Consider the following 21,475-nt stretch of genomic DNA (forward strand, 5'->3'; position numbering starts at 1 on the left):
CGCGTACGCGCTCCCGCCTCCAGCCCCGGAGCGGCTCGCGGCCGGCTCCGCGCCGCATCGCTGGGTGCAGCTCGGCGCAGCGCAGCGCGGCGGCCTTTCGGCAGCCGAGCGACAGCGGCGGGTGAGTCCCGGACCTCACGGCCCGGAGAAGGGCTTTGCAGGGAAGGTGGGCGAAGGGCGAGAGGGGGTCGCCCCCTCTCCGGCTTTGTTCCCCCTACGCTTCACCTTTGAATGCAGGGGGCAGGCCGAGTTGCTGAAGAGGTAGAGAGTTGAGGTGACCTCTGTTTGGGGCGGAGGAAGAGCGCCCGGAGTGCCTCCAGGCCCCCAACATCCCCATCCCCCGCTCCGTCGGAGGGAACCCGGGTCTTGGGTGACGTCAGACTCCTGGATGCTGGAGCCTGGGCCTTGGGCCCTCCATCCGCACCTGGCGTTCCCTGGAAACTGGCCTCCTCCTCCTGGGGATGGCTCACGTGCCCGGGGATGGGGGCGACTGGAGGCGGGTTGACTGTCGCCTTATTTGAGTCCTTCCTCCCAAGAGGCTCCTGCAGGTAGACACAGGTTGTACCCCGACCCCCCACCCCCACCCCCCGCCTCCCCGGGGTGGCCGACTTTTGGACGGTGGCCTGAGCCGCCTCAGGGTTGTGGGGGATGGGTGCACTGGCTTGAGCCTTGGGTCCGCCAGGGCTTTGGGGTGGTGTGTCGGCAGCGCCGGATGTAGCTTATTCCAACGCTGGCAGGAGTCGGTCATGAGGATGACAGTGAGGTGTTTGGGAAACCGTCCCTGTCCCTGCCTCTGGGAGCTCCTGGTCTGGGGGTTGGGGGAACCAAGTAGAGACTCGGACTGAGAATTCGCCATCTGAGGCGGTGCAAACCGGTAATGTCCCAGCTCCAGGAAGGGGCGTTTAGGGAGGCCAGGCAGACTTTGCTGCAGACACCTGGAGAAAGGGAGGCAAGACCAGTGAATGAGAGACTTCCTGGAGGAGGTAAAATTTGGATGGGAGGAGAGGCAGGAGAGAACATTCCCCAGTAATGGTACGGGCGAAGGCATAGAGGCGGGACTTAAGCACAGCGTTGGAGAGTCTGGCCTGTGAGCCCAGCCATGTGGCTGTGGCGGTGGGGTGGGGGAGTCTGGAGAATTTTGCAGCCTGTGCCCTACCTGTTCTACCTCCACTAGGCAGGGCTCTGAAAGAGGGAGATGGTTCTTGCAGGGGCATGACTGGCAGAGAGATTTTTTTGGGGGCTACACAAGTCTTGCTAGTTCAGATTTGATCTAGGCTTGGTGAGCCTGAAGGCAAAGTCCCCAGAGCTGAGAGATGACTGTCTCTAGAGACAGCCACAGAAAGAGGGTCATCTTAGGTCTAGCAAACTCCATGGAGAATGAGTGGGGTCCTGGGATGGGAGCTTTGGATAGGGGCCTTGGGCTCTGTAGCTGCTTCTTTAACTCTTTCCCTGGCTGACTGGCTACCTCTGAATAAGTTGATTCCCCTCTTGGGCGTCTCTTTGCCAGCACCTTTCTTTAGGGATGAAATAATAGGACTAAGTACTGACCTCCCTTGAGGAAGCTGCTTGTTCTAGTTTAGAGCGTCCCTCCCAGTTCTCCCTCTTCTTTTCCTTTCCTCCCCCCTCCCTCTGCCTCCCTCTCCCTGTGCCTGCCCCCTCCCAATAGCATTTCCTCTGCAGGCTGCACTTCCTTCCCTGCTGACAGTGTGGAGTCTCTGAAGGTTTCCTGGAGGAAGTGTGGTACAGCAGGGTTGACAGAAGCTGTGGGCTTAGCCTGATTGGGGGAGGGCATCAGTTGCTCCACTCCCACCACTTGGGAGGGTGTCCAAGTCTTAAGCAATTGACCGAGCTCTGTGCCCTGCTCTGTGCTAGGTCCCTCCTAGAAGCCTCATCCATGAGGAAGCAAGGAAGAGATTGGATGAGAATGAGTGAGCACTTGGTGCCCAATAGCCGGTTTAGAATTTAATCAGTGGGATGCATAGCAGGGATGTGTGGAAAGGCTTCCCAGAAGAGGTGGGATGTGAGAAAATAGTAGGACTTAGAGGAGCTGACAGGGCTCTGGTTTAGGGGCAGTGAAAGCAAAGGGATTGGCTACATATGATCTCCTGCATGAAGCTGGGTTGAGTGGGAAGCAGGTAAGCCTATGATGCAGAAGCAAAGGGTGCCAGGTGGGAATTTGTAGCTGATTGACACAAGGCCTTGAATGCCAGGTGCAGGATCAGTAGGGGCTACTGAAGAGTCATCACAGGACAGTGATAGCAACAGCAGTGCTGTTTTCTGAGGATGATTCATAGTTCTGGGACCTCAGGGCTGGGAATGGGATAAGAGGACCAGAGGTAGAGCAAGAGGGGAAATTTCCATCTTAGCAGATACACTCCAGGCAGGCAGGAAGAAGATGACTATTTCTATGCCAAGGATGAGGGGCTTATGATAGGGAGGAGGAAGGTCAGAGGTCTGGTGAGCTGGGAGCCTTGGAACTAACTGCAGGTTTCTGTCCTGATCTGAGGCCAGGCTTGACTCTCTTCTCTCTGCTGTGGACCTCACTCTCTCCACTGTGGGAGCGTCTGTCCTCCCAGCTTCACAGTAAGAAATGGAATAAACTGTATCTGGGCTTTTTGAACAAAATTCAGGTAGTATTTGCTATCTTATGGATAACTAAGGAGGTGCTTCCTTAGGTCTGCATCTTTGCGGGGATATGTAGCACCCCCCAAAACCCCTCAACATTATGAAAGACTCAGTTGAGGAGCAAATTGCTAATTCTCCCATTTTGCAGCCTAATAACTTTGGTTTGTAGAGGCCAATCATTGCTGTCTCTATCTGTCTGTCTGTCTGTCTCTCCCCCCCACCCTGTCTCTCTTTCTCTCACATACATATAAGTATAAAGGCTAGCCCTGAAATAAGAGCATCAGAGCCTGGGGTCTTCCATTCCTGTGACCTCAGCCTCCTGCAGCCCTCCCAAGCCTAAATTCTCTGTGGGCTAACCTTCATATACAAGTGAGGCAGCCTTGCCGTGTTCTCTGGCCCTGAGCTCTGGCTTCTCCCGCTGTCCACACTTTGCTACACTGACTTCTCTGTAACCATGGCCACACTTTTGGGAAATAGCCTGGGGCTAGAACGGGGGTCAGGCTGGATCCAGCTTCCTCTTTTGAGGCTCCTACAATCTAGTTATTACCCGCCCTCCCAGTGCCTCTCTTCCTTATTTTCCTGGAGGACTTAGTGCTGGACTGCAGTCTTCCCTCCGCATCCATTGTCTCACGGGAGGCGGTACCTCCTTCAGCCACCCTTTCTGCCAGCCACACCTCGGTCTGGTCATCACTGGCATGTGGCCACCTCTGAAATCTTAAACTCTAGTATCTTTCTCTGACCACAGTCCAACTTCTACTTTACCTGCTTTGTGACCTCGTGGAGACCTCTAGTTCTCTCACACCTCCATTTTCTCTATTCCCTGAGCCTAACACCTTCTGTGTCCTTCCTGGACCCCATGATCCAGGGTTTTCACACTTCTCTGGCTCATGCACTCAGTGACAATGCTACTTTGCCTGTGTGTCCCACCCCAGCAGCAGACCCCCCAATTCTGGATTGCACACTCAGAATGTGGAAAGCCTCTAGGCGCCATCACGTACTAGGGCAGTCTGGTTCTGCTTCCATACAAGGTCTCCAGCCTCAGCTGTTCCTCCATCACTTCTAGAAACCCTTCCCCTCTTCTCATCAGCTCTCCATTCCATTCCATGGGAGGAGTATTCCAAATTGGACTACTTTCCCAAAGCCCTTGACTCACAGAGAGTGGTTGGGGGTGTGTGTGGGAGGTGGAACCACCCATTTTTCCCCACTTCTCAAATCCCTGTAGGAAGGCTCCTAACCTAATGTGCCCACTCTGTGCTATGGATGCCAGTCCTTCCTGCCTCCCGAGGTTCCAATGTCCATCAGCTGTTTCCCCTTCTAACTGTATCTTCTGCCTCTCCACTATTTTCTGTAATACCTTCCTCCCAGCTTATAAGTATGCTCAAGGCTCCTATCTGGAAAAACCTTTTTTTCTGTGTGTGTGTGAGGAAGGTCAGCCCTGAGCTAAAATCTGATGCCAATCCTCCTCTTTTTTGCTGAGGAAGATTGGCCCTGGGCTAACATCCGTGCCCATCTTCCTCTACTTTGTATGGGATGCGGCCACAGCATGGCTTGACAAGCGGTGCATCGGTGCACGCCCAGGATCCCAACCTGCAAATCCCGGGCCGCTGAAGTGGAGCGCGTGCACTTAACCACTATGCCACCGGACTGGCCCCTGGAAAAACCTTTCTAACCTTATGTCCTCTAGCTGCTGCTGTTTTAAACCTATGGCTTCAGGGCCAGCCTCCATGGCCTAGTGGTTAAGTTCAGCATGCTCCACTTTGGTGGCCCAGGTTCAGTTCCCAGGCATGGACCTACACCACTGTCAGTGGCCATGCTGTGGTGGTGGCTCACATACCAAATCGAGGAAGATTGGCAACAGATGTTAGCTCAGGGCCAATCTTCCTCAGAAAACACAACAAAACCTATGGCTTTGTCTTACTACAAAAGGAATATATAACCATTGTAGAAATTTTAGAAAATTATCTTTTTAAGATTATAAGAAAATTATCTAAAAAGAAAGAAAACAAATAACCTATAATCTCACTATCAAGAGATGGCTACTATTAATCCTTTGATGTTTGGTGTTATAGTGTTGTCACTGATAGTCTCTGTGTTTGTGTGCGTGTATGCGTGTGTATTAAAATTTCAGCCAAGTTTTTTGAAAGACTAGTCTGCCAGACTTGTCCCTTCTTCCTCTTCCTCATTTCTTGGCAGCGTGGCCTCTACCCCACCACTCCCTGAAGCTGTGACCTCCTAACTGCCAAATCAGCCTGTGTCACACGTGACTGCTCCATGGCCAGGGACTTTGTTGACCCGGTACACCAGTCATTGAAAAGATCAAGATAACCTGTATTCGTTGACATGAAAAATTGTCATGAGATATTGTTAAGTGGAAAAAAACAGGTTATAAGACAGCATGTATAAAATGATCTCATTTTTGTTATATATGCTTATATATACATTAAAAACAAAAAGCAAAAACCTGAAGGTCAAACTGTTAAAGGGGTGGTCTCTGAGAAGGTGGATTTTGGAAGAACTTTTCTTTTTTTTTTGGTGAGGAAGATTGGCCCTGAGCTAACATCCCTTGCTAATCTTCCTCTTTTTGCTGAGAAAGATTAGCCCTGAGCTAACACCTGTGCCCATCTTCCTCTATTTTGTATGTGGGACACCACCTCAGCGTGGCTTGATGAGTGGTGCGTAGGTCTGCACCCGGGATTCAAATTGGTGAAGCCCGGGCCGCTGAAGCGGAGCACGCAAACTTAACCACTATGCCACTGGGCCGGCCCCCAGAACTTTTGTTTTCTACCTTATGCACTTTGATTTTTTTTTTAACTTGCACATATTTTTATACATAGCTAAAAAGCAACATATTTTCACTTTATTTTAAAACAACTTGGAGGGTATATTTTTTAAAAAAAGAAGAATAGAATCCTTCAGTGGCTCCCAAGGCTCTGAGGATAAAGCCCAAATCCTGGCCACGGCCTTCAAGGCCAGGATGACCTGGCCACTCCCATCTTTCAGCCCTATTTTTGCCTTCCTTCCTTCCCTCCCTCCACTTTGAGCTTGATGTTTGCTCTGCTTCTTTCTGTTCCTTGAATATGCCATGCTATTGGTTTCCTGCCCTTCACGCCTGCTTTCCTGATTCTCTCTTTCCCTGGCCAACTCTTATTCATCCTTCAGGATTCAGCTCCGATATTGCTTCCTCTGTGAAGCCCTCCCTGGCTCCTCCAGGATGGACCAGGGAGGTGCTCCTCGGTGTTCCCACAGCTTTTTGTACTTGTTTTCCCAGATCACTTCTCAGGCTGTGTTGTAATTGCCCATTGACTTAGCTGGGTCCTCTGCTCTTACCTCCTCCCTCTCAATTCCATCCTGTCTCCTATGTTACAGAGAAAATGGAAGCAGATACCTGGGATTCTCACCGTCCTTTCCAAGGCCTCGAACCTGCCTGCATCTGCTCGCATCATGTTCTCCTTCCCACCTGTTAGGATCGAGGCTTGTCCCACCTCCTTGTCTCCACACCCCGTGCTTCTCTCCTTCTCAGGGGCTTGCTCTATCACTTAACCTCTGTCTCTCTTGTAATTACAGCTGTTTCTTGGATCCTTCACATCTCTAGCTTATTTCCATCTTAAACAAACAACCCTCAGCTAGAGCCCTCCCTGGACTCCTGTATCCCACCTGTGGTACCCTCTTGCTGTTCTCTTCCTAGAAAAGCTTCTTCAAAGAGCTGTCTACACCTGCTTTCAGCTTACCTGTTCTATTATAGCTCTAATTTGGCTGCTACTCAAACCTACCCTCCACCCCTCCACGGCCACCAAAACAGTTCTTGCTGTGGTCACAGATGACTTGCTGTTGCTGAGTGTAACGAATACTTTTCAGCCCAGCCTTTTCATGCTGGACCTCTCAGTGCCATCTGTCACGTTCGTCCACTCTCTACACCTGGCCTTGGAGACTCCACACTCTCCTGGATTTCCTCCTGCCTCATCTGCTGCTGCTCCTCATTCTTTGCCAGCTCATCCTCTTCTGCCTTTTTTTCATTTAATTTTTTTGAACAAGTAATACATTTGCATGATTCATAATTCAGAAAGGTGTCCCAAATTTCATCAATTCTAAGATGAACATTTTGATATTTCTGAAAACATTTTAATGTCTGTGTCTTAAAATTTTTGGCATTTTACAATTACAAGTTGGCAGTGTTTTTTCTTTCTTTTGGTAAAGAAAATAATGATCTATCTTAAAATTGATGGTGTCTTGGATTAGATGGTGTAAAGATACATAATGAAAATTTTTCCTCCCACCTATTCCACATCTATTCAGTTTCTCTGTCCCTAGTGATTCACAATTATTTTTTCCTTGATATCTTACTAGAGATGCTTTGTGTATTGTTTGTATTACCAAATAAAATACATATATTTTCCCCTAACTTTTTATTTTGAAAAATTTCAAAGCTACAGAAAAGTTTAAAAAACAGTACAATGAACACCTGTACTAGGGTAGTTCATAGATTCACCAATTGTTAATATTTTGTGACATTTGCTTTATCTATCTATCATCTAATTTTTTTGCAGAACCATTTGAAAGTAAGTTGCAGCCGAGACTCTGTATCTCTAAATGCTTGAGCATGCATCTCCTAGGAACAAAGATATTCTCATATGTAACCACAATACCTAAGAAATTTAACATTGAACAATGATATCTACCATGCAGTCCCTATTCAGATTTGTCTACTTCTCCTAAAAATGTCCTTTATAGCTGTGATTTAAAAATCCAGTATCCACTAAAGGATCATTCGTTGCATTTGGTTGCATGTGTCTTTAGTCTCCTTTAATTTAGATGAGTCCCCTACAATTTTTGTCTTTTATGACATTAACATTTGCCTTGGAGAATTTTTCACAATCTGGATTTGTCAGATTGTTTTTCCATAATTATTTTCAGATTAAACATTTTGGCGACAATACTACATAGATGATATTGTGTCCTTCTATGTGTATCACATCAGTAGGCACATAATGTCCTTTCATTCCATTATCAGAAATGCTAGATTTGGTCACTCGGTCTGCCAGATCCTCTCATTTTAGAAGTTCCTTTCCTCTGTTATGATTAGTAAGTAATCTAGGAGGTGACACTCAGACCGTGTGACTCTCCTCTTCCCCAGCCGCCTCTCACCCAGTGGTTTTAGCAGCCATTGATGATCCTTGACTGTATCAGTTCTTACATAGTGGTTGCAAATGGTGATTTTAAAAAATTCTGTCATTCTTTCTATATTTATTAGAACTTACCCTTTCTCCCCTCTCTTTCTTTTGTATATCATCATGGACTTGTGCATTCTTTTCATTCACTGTGTTATAATTCATTACTGACATTATTCATATTTTTCTCCAACTTTTTATCTTGAAAATTTTAAAGTTGAAAGAATAGTACAGGAGACACTCATATAGCTTCACCCAGATTCACCAATTGTTAACATTTGCCATATTTGCTTTGAGTCTATGTCTATCCGTCTATCATTTCTTATTTTCTGAACTATTTGCAGCAAGTTTCAGACTTTGTGACACTTTACCCCTCAGCACTTGAGCACTTATTTCCTAAGAACAAGGATGCTCCTGCATTACCTCAATACCATCATCACACCCAAGAAATGTAACGTTGACATAATAATATCTAGCTTAGAGTCCATATTCAAGCTTCCTCTGTTATCCCAGTGATGTCCTTTGTAGTGTTTCCCCCTGAACCAGGATTCAGTCAAGGTTTAAACATTGGTTTTTGTTGCCATGTATCTTTAGTCTCCCTTAGTTTAGGGAATCCCTTATGTTTTTATTTAAAATTTTTTTTTTGTCTTTTAGAATGTTGGCAATTTTTAACAGTTGAGGCTAGTTTTTAGAATGCTCCGCAACTTGGATTTGTCCAATTGTTTCTCATGATTAGATTCAGGTTAAATATTTTGGGGCAGGAATGCTACAAAGGAGATGTTGTGCCCCTCCTGGGGCATCACACTGGGAATCCCATTATTGGTGAGGTTAAGTTTGATACCCTGGTTACGGTGGTGTTGGCCAGCTTTCTTCACAGTAACAGTGCCTCTTCCCCTTCGTAATTAGCAAGTCACCTTTGGGCTGGTACTTTGACACTCTGTGACTCTCTTCCTCCCCAACAGTCTTGCACCCAGTAGTTTTAGCAGCCATTGATGATTCTTGCCTGAATCAGCTATTACGTTAGTGATCGCAAAATTGGGAAATTTTCTAATTTTGTCACTCCTACATTTCTAGCTAGCATTCTCCTGCAACGAAGAGCTTTCTTTCTTCCTTCCTCCTTCTCTTTTTAAAAATGAGTGTTACTTTGGACTCATGGATTATTTTTTAAATTTAGTATGTTATATTACTATGATTATTATTTTTGATGCTCTTAATTGTCCCAGATTTGGCTGGTAGTAGCCCCTTCCAACTGGTATCCTTTTAAATGTCCCCATTATTTGAATACCTGCTTGTTTCTGGCACCACAAGATGTTCTAGACTAAGCTTTTATTTCCCTGTCCCGGCTTGAGACAAGCCTCACATTTTTTTTTTTTTAATTTTGAGGAAGATTAGCCCTGAGCTAACATCTCTTGCCAATCCTCCTCTTTTTTACTGAGAAAGATTTGCCCTGGGCTAACATCCGTGCCCCTCTTCCTCTCAGCCTCAGATATTTTTAAAGTCATGAGTTCCTACTGATACCTCCAATTCAAATCCAACATCACAGGGCCCTTTCTCACCTTCCCGTATTCCATATTCTATCTCCGAACTCTAACAGTGAGAACCCAGGTTCCCAACAACATAACACATTTACTTGTATGCTCTCTCCTACCATGCATGTGACAAAGTTTCAGAAGCCACTATACTAGTACCAAGTGTAACAATAAACCTACTAATATTTAAGATTTCTTTCCAGTTAGTTTTTTCCTTGAGCTATGTCCTTATAAGAGAACACAGAGGACTCTGATCAAGTTACTTGACCAGTTCTTTTCTCTGTGTGGTTGTGTTATCAATTTACGGTACAGTTAGCTTTATTTTTTGTTTGTTTATTTAAATTTTAGGGTTTGCTTTTCGTTCTGGTTTAAGTTTTTGAATATGTAAGACATTATATGTACAAAAGTATGTAAAAACCTTTACCCAGAGAAGTCTCACTAACTCATCCTAGCCCTTCCATCATGTAGGAAGCCATTTCATTAGTTTCTGGTTTACTTTTCCTGTGTTTCTTTTGCAAAAATAAGCAAATTTATATGCATGTCCATATTGCCCTTTCTTTCTTACATAAAAGGTAGCATACTATTATACTCGTCTGTACTTTGCTTTTTTCACTTAACAATATATGCTGGAAAACATTCCGTGGAAGTTCGTAGAAATCATCTTCATTCTTTTTTACATGTATGTAGTATTCCATTGAATGATGCACCATAGTTTATTCAAACATTCGCATTTAGTTTGCTTCCAACATTTTGCTGTTGCAAAATAGTGTCATGTTGAATAATATGTATTTGTTGTTTCTTATTTGTGAGTAAATAACAGAAGTAGGATTATTGCATCAAAAGGAAATTTTTCTTTTTTTTCTGTGAGGAAGATCAGCCCTGAGCTAACATCCGTGCTAATCCTCCTCTTTTTGCTGAGGAAGACCGGCTCTAAGCTAACATCCATTCCCAGTCCTCCTCCTTTTTTTTTTTTCTTTCCCCAGAGCCCCAGTAGATAGTTGTATGTCATAGTTGCACATCCTTCTAGTTGCTGTATGTGGGACATGGCCTCAGCATGGCCGGAGAAGCGGTGCGTCGGTGCACGCCCGGGATCCAAACCCGGGCCGCCAGTAGTGGAGCACGCACACTTAACCGCTAAGCCACGGGGCTGGCCCAGGAAAAAATATTTTTATTCTCTCCTCCCCTCCTTTTTTAAAAATATTAAAGGTATCGTATTATAAAGACTGTTCTCCATCTTGCATTTTTCCGACGACTAGTAGTTGTAGAGATCTTTCAATATCAGTATTGTTAAATTTTATTTATTTATTTATTTTTGGTGAGGAAGATTGGCCCTGAGCTAACATCTGTTGCCAATCTTCCTCTTTTTGCTTGAGGAAGATTGTCCCTGAGCTAACACCTGTGCCAGTCTTCCTGTTTCTTGTATGTGGGACACTGCCACAGCATGGCCTGATGAGCAGTGTGTAGGAATGTCTGCTCAACTTTTAAATGTTGCATTGTCTTAGTGCTTGATTGTAGACCATCTTCTGCTTTTTATTTTGTGTATATATATCTCCACCAAAGTTACCATTCTAGCAAGATGATTTCCCATTCACTTCCTTGCCTTACCTCACCAACAATTACTTAATGTATGTCTCAGTGCAGGCTTCCCACTGAACTCCCGACTGGAATATTCCCCATGCCTGCAAGGCAGCCCTGTCTCCAGGTCTTGCAGCGCTTCAGACTCGGCATGTCTATAATGCAGCGTCTTGTCTTACCCGGGGACCCTGCACCTCTTCTCATGGGTGCTTCCCATGATGGGGCTCTCAGTAAACAGCCCCACCATCCATTCAGTGGTTTACTCTGGCAAGGGGTCTTCTTGATGGCCTCCCTCCTCCCACTCCCCAAATCTACCTCAGGACCCCTTCAAGCTTGCCCGCTAAGGGCCTCAAGATAAACTCCCTGACCACCTCACCTCTCCAGCCTCCTCTCCTGCTGCTTCTCTATTTACACTCTTTGCTTTGGCCACAGTGGCTTTCTTTCCCTCACTTAGAAGTGTGAAGCTCCTTCCCGCATCAGGGTCTGTGCATGCTTTCCCCTCTGCCCAGAAGGCTGCCCTGCCCCAGGCAACTCCTCTGTATTCTTCAGGTCTTTGCTTACTGCTTACATTTAATTTCCATGACTGCCCAGACCCAGGTTAGATCACCTTGATATATGCTGTGCATGTTTTCATAGCAGCCATCCTTCTCTTTTATATTATTACTGCACAGGTCATTGACTGTTTCATGCAGAGGGTAGGGACCACATCGGTCTTACTCATGCTATCTCCCCAGTGCCTGGTAGATAATAAATCCCCAATAAGTGAACAAATGACAGAAGACAAAAGCAGGAGGAGGGGAGCCCAGCCTGTGACTGAGGCCAGGGCTCTGCCATGTTCAGGGTCAAGGAATAGAATTTCTTTCAGAGGTTTCTGGTCCCCTTGGGCCTTCTCTGTCACTTGGCTTTCCCTGCATGGGTTCCCCTCCAAAGTTCCTTTCCCACCCTTGGATGGGGTTTTCTGAAGACAGACTTTATGCCTTGAGGCAAAGGGCAGGAGTCCCTGGCAGGATGTAGTTGGTGGAATGGTGGCTCTGTGAAATGGGAGCTGCCTCCATGGACTTCATCGCTCCATGTGAGTGTGAGCCAGGTCCTGCCCCAGGGAGCTTCCAGCCCAGCTGGGGATGAGAGAGAGGCTGGGTTGGGCCGGGCTGTGATCCTCATCCTTCTCTGGCTTTTCTTTCCTTCTAGTTCAGGACAAAGAGGTGTGGGCAGGCCACTGGGCTGGCTGGTGCCATCATGGCAGGTAAGGAGAGGATGGGCCATGTGGGTAGGACATGGCAGTGAACATAGGGTGGGTGGCCCTTTTCCTGGTCCTCTTGTGTCCCCTAGTTTTTGGAGGTCAGGTTCTTTCTGTCCTTTTGTCCCCAGGTTTTTCCTGGTGCCCCACTGAGGCCTGTCTATCTGAGACCCTCAACATGATACTGTCTAGCCCTCTATCAGACCTCTGACCCTGGGGACCAGGGAAGGAGCATCCTGATGCCCTGGTCCTACTCTCCATCTGACTGTTGAGTGGCAGGGGTGGTTCAGTCCCTGTCCCCTCTGTCACCATTGCTCTCTAATACTCTAAGACCTTTTCCTTTTAGTTTCTGTGTTGTCTGGTTTCCAAAGGCTCAGGTGTACAATGCCAGAGCTGGAGGGACCTTTAGGGACTGTCTAGCTCAACCCCCACCCCACTGGATAAACTGAGGTCCTGAGAGGGGTGGTAACTTGCAGACCCAAGGAAGCAGGGATGGCTGGGTGGAGATGGCAAAGTAGCCTGTGGCCATAGGGGCCGAGAGGGTGGCCCAGGCCAGGGAAAGAATGATCATATTGGATCACTGGGGAGGGGAACATTCAAGGTGATACCATGCAATACCATGTGTGTTTTGCCCACAGAGAAAGTGAACAACTTCCCACCGTTGCCCAAATTCATCCCACTGAAGCCATGTTTCTACCAAGACTTCGAGGCAGACATCCCTCCCCAGCATCTCAGCATGACCAAGCGCCTCTACTACCTCTGGATGTGTGAGTGCTGTGGGATGGGGGTGGGCCGGGGTGAGCGGCGTGGAGGAGGGAGGAAGGTTGGTGGGTGCTGGGCATTGGGGTGGGGTGCCTGCAAGCCCAGCCGTCCTTCAGCCCCACTTGCAGCATCTGCATGGGCCAGTAAGCCTTTCCCTGCCTGACTCCCAGCAGGCTCCTCACATGGGCTGACTGCCCAGCAGGGCCTCAGTTTCCCTCATCCTCCCGTCTAGGCCTCTCCCCGTCTCCTGTTCACAGAGCATCTGGTTGAGCCTCTGTCTGCAGTGTAATTCCTCTCTTCCTGCTCTCCCTTCCCTTTTCTACTGGAGTAGTTTTCCAGGGAATCTCTGGTGACTGCCTCAGAATTCTGATTCGGAGAGGACTCCTGCCCTCAAGGCCTCATTTTTCTTGCTTTCTCTGGAAAATTGCTCACAAAGAGGAGCATTCAACCGGGAGTTGGGAGATATGGGAGCAAGCTGGGCTGGTCACTCCACTTCCTAAGCAGCAGGTTCCTCATTTGTAGAAAGAGGTGTTGGCTCAGTGATTGCTGTGGTTCCATGTAGCTCTGTGTTGTGTGGTCTGCACTTCTAAAGTCTAGAGTTCTGACGTTCTAAGATTTCGAAGTCAAGAATTTATAGGCCCCAGTGTCTGATGGTCTGTAGCAGGTTGGTGGGAAAGGTGTCATCTTAGAGGGATGGGTCTTGGCTGTGCCCAGGCTGGTCAAAGGCATGTGCAAGGAGGGCAGGTGGGCTGTCCTGTGCTGGGTATCGGCTCCAAGGAACCCCAGACACCTGCACTGTGACTGCAGCCAGCGTCTACCATGTGTGATGTTGCCTTGAGTCAGGCCGGCACTTAGCTGCTTACCTGGGGAGATGATTGATTGTGCCAGGAAGGTGGGAAAGAATGCTGTCTTTGAAGCAGGTCCTTCATGGAATGGTGGAAAGAGTATGGGGACAGACAGACTCAGTTTCAAGTCTTGGCTTGGCCTTTGGGTCACATGAGAGAAGGAAGAGATGGGGCAGGTGTGGGTAGGTCTGTAGATATTGGGAAGAGAATGAGGAGGTTTCCTCTGATGGCTTCCATTTTTTCCATCAAATATGATGTAGAAATTGGGATGGGAGCTTTGAGGAAAGTGGGATTAGAATGAGAGCACGTGTATGGACAGAGAGTGAGGACATTATCCAAAGAAACATGACCCCTAATATTTCTGGGCCATGCACAGGGTCCATTTGAGGTTGGCTACCATAAATTTATAGTCCTACAAGGCTTCTCTGTGGGGCTCCTTTTTTCCTAGCAACATTTATCTCAGGTACAAGTGGGAGCTGTGTTCATCCAGGGTGAGTGTGACCAGAAGACAGGGCAGGGGAAGGAATAAGAAAATGAGTGTAATGAATTATGGAATCTAAGTTGGACAAAGAGAGAAGTGGAGCTGGAAAAAAGCTGATGGCTAGAGAGAGAGTGGCCAAGTCCATGGATGTCCACTCCAAAGAATTGCAGAGTAATTCCAGCGGAGGTACTAGGTCATGTGAGCTGGAGAGAGATGGGACTGGGAAGAGACATGTGAACCAACGTAAAAACAGGTTAGTGTCTGTTCTGTGTAAAGTGCAAATACAATCAGTAAGAGCACCAAGGTTCTAGGAAATGGGGGCAATAAACAGAGATAGAGGAAATACAGCTGAAACACGCAGGAAGAAATGCTCACCCTCGTTATGAGGGGCCCTGAGATGAGTGTACCTGCAGAGGTGACTGCGTTGTCAGGCCAGACTTGGGGAGCACTCTCCCTGACCCTGGGCTCTGGTAACTCTGCCCCTGAGAAGATCTCATCCAGGAGCTGGATTTAAGGGCTATATATATCTTCCTAAGTCCTCACTAGGCACCCGCCGGATGCTTTGCTCCCAAGGAAATGTATATAACCCTGGAGATGCTTAAGGGTTCTATTCAGAAGCCAAGACCATAGATGCCTAGCTGTTTGAGGCCAAGATTGAGCCCACCTTTGTTTTTGTTTTTTTTTTTTGCTGAGAAAGACCGGCCCTGAGCTAACATCTATTGCCAATCCTCCTCCTTTTTTTCCCTTTTTCTCCCCAAAGCCCCAGTAGATAGTTGTATGTCATAGTTGCACATCCTTCTTAGTTGCTGTATGTGGGACGCCACCTTAGCATGGCCGGACAAGTGGTGTGTCAGTACACGCCCGGGATCCGAACCCGGGCCGCCAGTAGCGGAGTGCACGCACCTAACCGCTAAGCCATGGGGCTGGCCCCCACCGTTCTTTGTTTATTCAGCAAGTCTTTGTGGAGCCTTGAAAGGACTCAGCCTAATGTTCAAGGAAGGAAGCGCCCTGATGTGAGAAGACCTGGGTGTGTGTTAGTGCCAGCATCAGATGGGGAGTCTTTAAGGTCTCTGCTGGCTGTGACTCAATGATACGGTGATTCTGAGGTTCAGCTAAATTATATGGGCACAGAGGAGAGGGAGCCTGGGTCCCACTCTTGGGGAGCTTCTAGTCTGTGATGGGCTGAGATTTGTACTTGGGGAACCATGAGAGCAGCCCAGATCTGCAGGAGGTCAGAGGGATAGAGGATGAATAAGGCTACAGTAGTGAAGGGGAAGACTTCTTGGAGGAGGTGGCATGATAGTTGTCTAAAAAATGGATTAGATAAAGACTGAGATCCCAGCCACTGCTGCCTGCCCCCTGTAAGTGCAGGGCAGATGGTACAATAGCTTGAAGAGATGTTTTCACAAGGCCTTTTACTTTCCCCTTTTTGTGCCCCTACCTTGCAAGGGAAGATGTAAGGTGGGTTTCCTGTGCTGTGGGCTTAGTGATTGCTGTGGGTCTAGGAGGGCCAGGGGCTGAGGCCATTCGTATAAGGAGAAGATCATTTCTACCACTCTGAGGCATTGGGGCCCTTCAACGGGGCTTGCTGGGCTGAGGCTCTGGGTTCCTACTCTGGAGACTCTTTGTTCTCCGGATTTCTCAGATCCCCAGGAGCAGGTGTTGGGAGGGGAGTTGGGTTAAGCTCCCAGCTTTCTTTCTTACAGTCTGTACTCCCTCTGTGTGTGTGTATGTGTCTTGTGTATCTGTGTGTGTGTATTCACTGATGTGGGTTGTGGATGTGAATCTGTATGAATGCGGTTTGCACGTGTATTTGTGTGTCTACGTCTCTCTGTCCTTGTGTCATTTGCATGTGTTTGATTGTGGTCTGTGTTGAGTTATGGGTGTGTGTGTCCATGTCTGGGTGCTTATGTATCTCTGCATGGGCCTGGGTGTCTGTGTGTGTGTGTGTGGTGTCTGTCTCTGTGTATGCATGTGCTCCTGGGTCTGCAGTGAACAGCGTCACGCTGGCCGTGAACCTGGTGGGCTGTCTCGCATGGCTGATCGGAGGCGGGGGAGCCACCAACTTTGGCCTCGCCTTTCTCTGGCTCATCATCTTCACACCCTGCTCCTACGTCTGCTGGTTTCGGCCCATTTACAAGGCCTTCAAGTAAGTGGTTGGTGCTGACCCCAGCTCCTAACCCTGTCTCTTTGCCCATCTCCCCTGTCCCTTCTCTACATGTTTTCTCACTTGTTTTTTGCTGTCCCCCAAACTCGCTTTCTTTTCACTTGTTCAGCCTCAGCTCAGACTGCCAGGTAGGATTTGGGCTTGCTGGGAGCTCTAGGCTGGGGTGAGAGGGCTGGGAGCCAGAGCCTTCCTCTTAGTTCCGTCCTTCCTTACTCTGCCCTTGGGTGGGGGCAACATAGAGACCAGGCCTGTTTTTGTTTTGTTTTCCCCAGGTAGCTAGCTGCATGTTAAATTTTGCCAATGGGGCCACCTGTCTTGGTGGAACTGTCCATCTTTGTACCCGTGGGGCTAACAGATTTGGTGCCAAATGGACCATCTATCCATGTGCCAATGGAAGCAGCCATCCATGTACCACTGACACTATTTATGTGCTAATGAGGTCATCCAACTCTGTGCCAAAGGAACCACCCATTCATTTATTGGTGGGGTTAGCTGTCCTGGTGTCAATGGGTGTCTACCTCGTGTCAAATGGGATTTTCAGTCTTTGTGCCAATGGGACTATTCATCCATGTACCAACAAGGCTACCTGTCTTGAGGCCAATGGAGTATCCATTTCAGTGCCAATGGGGCCTCAAGTGTCTTTGCCAATCAGACCATCCGTCTATGTGCCAATTAGGGTAATATCTTGGTGCCAATAGTGTGTCCATTCTTGTGCCAAGGGGACTGTCCATCCATGTACAAATGGAGCTAGATGTCTTGGTGCCACTAGGGTTGTCCATCCCATTGACAGTGGGGTTGTTTATTCCTGCCACAATGGACCCAATCTATTTCTGTGCCAATGGGGCCAACCATCCATGTACCAGTGAGTGGTGCATTCACGAGGAGATCTCTCCCTATGTAATGTTGCAGTCAGGCCTAACACATGGAAACTTGTGAAGATCAATGGGTAAATGCTGTCCTATTTTGGCCTCTCAATTAAGGCCTTTAAATGTCTTCTGTCCATTGTATATTCACTTAAATTTAGAAGGGCATGGAGGTCTTGATGGCAGGGAAGCCCTGGCTCTCTGCCCAGGTGATGGGAACCATCTCCTCTGCTGCAGGACTGACAGCTCCTTCAGCTTCATGGCATTCTTCTTCACCTTCATGGCCCAGCTGGTCATCAGCATCATCCAGGCTGTGGGCATCCCAGGCTGGGGCGTCTGGTAAGAGACTGGGGTGTCTGGGACTGACCCAGGGCCAGCATGGGTGGCACCTTGGGCGTGTCCTTTGCTTTCCTCTGTGTGCTAAGCTGCATAGCCTGTGGGGACACCATGAGTTATTGAAGTGTGACAGGATTCAGGATAGTGTTGTAGACACAGCCATAGCATCAGAGGGGAAGGAGAACCTTGCAGTGGTTCTTGCAGTTTTTGGGGGTGCTGAGGGGTATCAGGCATCATGGGAGAACCTGAGAGAAGGAAGCCGTAAGTCTGAGCAGCTTGTCTTCTGAGCCGTGGGGAAGGGTTCTTCCTGAACCACTGACACAGGCCCTAGATATCAGTAAGATGGTCCCTTTGCATCCAGTGATATGGTCCCTCCCTGTGACAGTGAGATGGTCCCTTGCTCTAGTGGGGTGGCTCTGGGTACCTGTCACCATGGGGGGCAGCCCCACAGCTGGCCTCTTCCTGCAGTGGCTGGATCGCTACCATCTCCTTCTTCGGAACAAATGTTGGCTCAGCGGTGGTGATGCTCATTCCCACTGTCATGTTCACGGTCGTGGCCGTCTTTTCCTTCATCGCCCTCAGCATGGTACGTGGTCACCTCAAGGGTGAGAGGGTGGATTTGGGTCTGTGATCTGTTCAAGTTATAGGAGAACCCAGAGGTCTTCCAAGGGACTTACTCTGGAATGGCTTGGTGGACTTTGCTCCTAGTGCACAGGGCACGGGTAAGGAGGGAGGACTGGCTTTTACAGTGACTTGTCTCTGGCTCCCATGTCTTTCCTGGATGGCCTGCCTCTTCCCTTTGATTAACACTGCCTTGTGCTCCTCCTCTTACAGGTTCATAAATTCTACCGGGGCAGTGGGGGCAGTTTCAGCAAAGCTCAGGAGGAGTGGACCACGGGGGCATGGAAGAACCCGCATGTGCAGCAAGCGGCCCAGAATGCAGCCATGGGGGCGGCCCAGGGTGCCATGAATCAGCCGCAGACTCAGTATTCCGCCACCCCCAACTACACGTACTCCAATGAGATGTGAGCCAGCTGAGCCTACTGGGAGGCAGGGCTGGGGGCCAGTGGGACAGGGGCTCAAGCCACATCGTCTGTTGTGGTGACCAAGCAGGGTTCCCCCTTCCCTTTTCTCCTCCCCCACTTTGTACAAAGAATCAGAGTTATATATATATATATGTATATGTATATGTATATGTCTACCCCCTCACCCCCCAACACACACCCTTTGGATTCTGCTCTCAGCACTCTAAGAGCTGTGGGCTGTGAAGGGAGCTGTCCTGTGTGGTAGTAGCTGTGTCCGTGTCCCCCTGTGAAATAGTGTGCAGTGAAGGTCTCTGTTGTTGTGGTGCTAGATGTATGTTTAGAACTAAACCAGCCCTCCATCCTCCACCAGCCTGCCCCTTCTGACCTTGACCCAGGAACCCATCATGGGGCAGGGGGAGGCATAGCAAAGAGCCTGGCCCCCTCCCCAGGGTTATGAGCTGAAACTGTTTCCACTTTTGGTCTTACTGGGAAGCAACAGTATTTAGCACTCATGGGGGTGGTAGGTGGGAGTGTGGGACAGGCAGGGGATCTTCCTTTGCTCCTTCTTATCCGAGTCTCCTCCCCCTCAACCTCCTCCTCCCCTTCAACCACCTCCTCCTCTCCTCTCGTCCTGCTGTCAGATTCCCTGTGGTCTCTTCTCCCGCCCAGGGTCTCTCTCTTCCCTATGTGGCTTTTCTTTGTCTTCCCCAAGGCTGAGTGTCCCAGTTGTATCTGCTCCTGAGACTGAGCCCATTCCCAGATCAAGGAAGCAGACAGGGAAGCTGAGCCTTAGCCCTGATGTGAGAGGGCACATAGCCAGAGATGCAGAGCCCACCTGGGTACCTGACTCCCAGGGACTGGAAATGCAGGATCATCTCCTTGACTCTCAGAGCTTGTCCTGCAGCGGCAGGCTCCTCTTTTCGCTGCCCTGCTTCCCCTCCTTCTCTTCCCAGAGACCCTTTGAGCCCCTCTGCTTATGTCCCTCCCTGTACCCCCAGCTGCTGTGGCTTGATTCTTCTACCTTCCCCCACCACGTGCCCAGTGGTGTCTGCTGTCCACAAGGGCAGATTCCACTGCCTTCCCTGAAGAGCTGGATGGTGTCCAGGCAATTTTCAGGTATAAAGGTACAGCTGGAGCAGAGGGTATGTAAATAATTATTGGTCCCTGGGTGAGGTCTGGCTGGCCCAAGCCCTCTGGGCAGGTGCTAGGTATCTCTGAAGGACCATTGGATTCCTGGGAGCAGTAGCTGTTCTGTTTGGGTCTGGCTCAGAGGGCTGGGCCTGGAGGGGAGAGCAGAGAAGACAGGCAGGGCCCAGTGAGAGGGGAGCATGCCTCTGCCACCCCAGCTTGCTCTTGGTCACAGGGCAGTTCTGGGCATTTGAACTCAGGGCTCAGGGAGAAGCACAGGCCCAATCCTGTCCACAAGCACAATGGCCAGAATGGGATTTCAGGGTAGGTGGGGTGGGAGGGGAGGCTTTCCAGCTTTTTCTTCCTTTTTTTTTTTTTTTAATGAAGATTACTTGCTCCCCTCTGCCTACCAGACTTGGTTCTTGGCCCTTCCTCACCCTATCAGAACCCCTTTCCTTTCCAGCACAGTGATTTCAGGCCTGTGGGGCTGTTCTATTCCAAGCATCGTGAGAATGTTGCTGGTGGAGGCCCTGGCTCTCTCTGAGGCCTGTAGGGGAGTGGGTTCCTACCCAAGTAGCAGCTGCCTGTTTCCCACGCCCACTTCTACCTGGGCTATTTGGCCTGAAAACGAAACCCCACTTGGCCACTCTGGGCTGGCTCCAGCTTAGAACCCAACCCCTGGGCTTCCTGGTGCCATCCTGAGCTTTGGGCTGCAGGTACTTCACTTTCCTGTAAGAGGAGCCAGGATCTCCGGAAAGTTCTCTTCCTAATGGTCCCTTAGGCTTGGGCCAGAGTGTGATTGGCTCTCTCCTCTATCACTGTCTCTCTGGAAAGCAGTCACAGCCCCTAGTACCTGAAGAGAGACCCAGGTCTAGGCTCTTCCTCCACTTCCCTCTCCCCCACCCTAGACCCCTGGCTCCCTTTCTCTTAGTCTCTCTGGTCGCTCCAGGAGGCCTGTGATCCAGCTGCCAGCCCAACATCCATGACCTGTTGGATGCCACCTCCAGTCGATCTCCTGTCCTCTCTGCCTTTCCTCTTTCCTGGCTCAGACCTATATGGTCATGCCCTGGTTCTGCCCTTGGGAAGGCCTGCTACCTGTGTGTGCCCCAGCTTGTCCAGGCCCTGGGATGCTGCATCTCCAGGCAACTATGCACTTTCCAGGGAGGAACCAGTATGAGAAGTGGGGGCTGGGCACAGATTTAACTCTGCTGGATGGTCTGGCTTGGGGGTGGGGTGGAGGAAGGCCCAGGTCAGTTCTGGGAATCCTCAGGTCTGCAGCCAGCCAGTGACCTGCCTTTGCATTCTGCTGGTGCCCACTGCTCCTTGTTTCTGGGAGACACAGACCATTCTCCAATTGGCAGTTGACCTGCCTGAGCCAATGTGTCTGTCTGTGGTAACTGAGTGAATCATAATAAAGGGGAACATTTGGCCCTGCGTGTCCTGCTGTGTCATGTGTCTTCATGTGGGCCTGTGTGGAGCTTCACCATGGGCTATGGGGCACAGAGGTAGGGGGGTTGAGTGGGTCTGTGGCCTGTCATTCCCAGGGGCCAAAAGTCACACACCTCTGTGTGGTTCTTTCTCTGAGGCAACCTTGAGTAGGCCTTGAAATTGCCACAGAGGCCTCCTGCCTGTAGGAGGAGTTCTGAGTTCCCTGAGGAGGAAGTAGAAGGCTGGATCAGTGGGCAGGGGGGTGGTTTGCAGATGGGCCCTGCAAGCAAGGGCAAGGGTGGAGCACAG

At 49.2% G+C, this 21,475-nt stretch overlaps 1 protein-coding gene across 1 annotated transcript; it reads left to right on the forward strand.

Annotated features, from left to right (window-relative positions):
- The first annotated feature begins 255 nt into the window (after positions 1-255).
- On the forward strand, positions 256-21,176 carry SCAMP5 (secretory carrier membrane protein 5). The gene is made up of 7 exons (XM_058542096.1): positions 256-548; positions 12,083-12,137; positions 12,770-12,898; positions 16,212-16,368; positions 17,487-17,588; positions 18,054-18,171; positions 18,420-21,176. The coding sequence occupies exons 2-7, from the start codon at positions 12,131-12,133 to the stop codon at positions 18,612-18,614; spliced, it is 708 nt and encodes a 235-aa protein (XP_058398079.1). The 5' UTR covers positions 256-548; positions 12,083-12,130; the 3' UTR covers positions 18,615-21,176.
- Positions 21,177-21,475: the final 299 nt, after the last annotated feature.

Source organism: Diceros bicornis, chromosome 5 (assembly GCF_020826845.1).
Source record: "Diceros bicornis minor isolate mBicDic1 chromosome 5, mDicBic1.mat.cur, whole genome shotgun sequence".
NCBI lineage: Eukaryota > Metazoa > Chordata > Mammalia > Perissodactyla > Rhinocerotidae > Diceros > Diceros bicornis.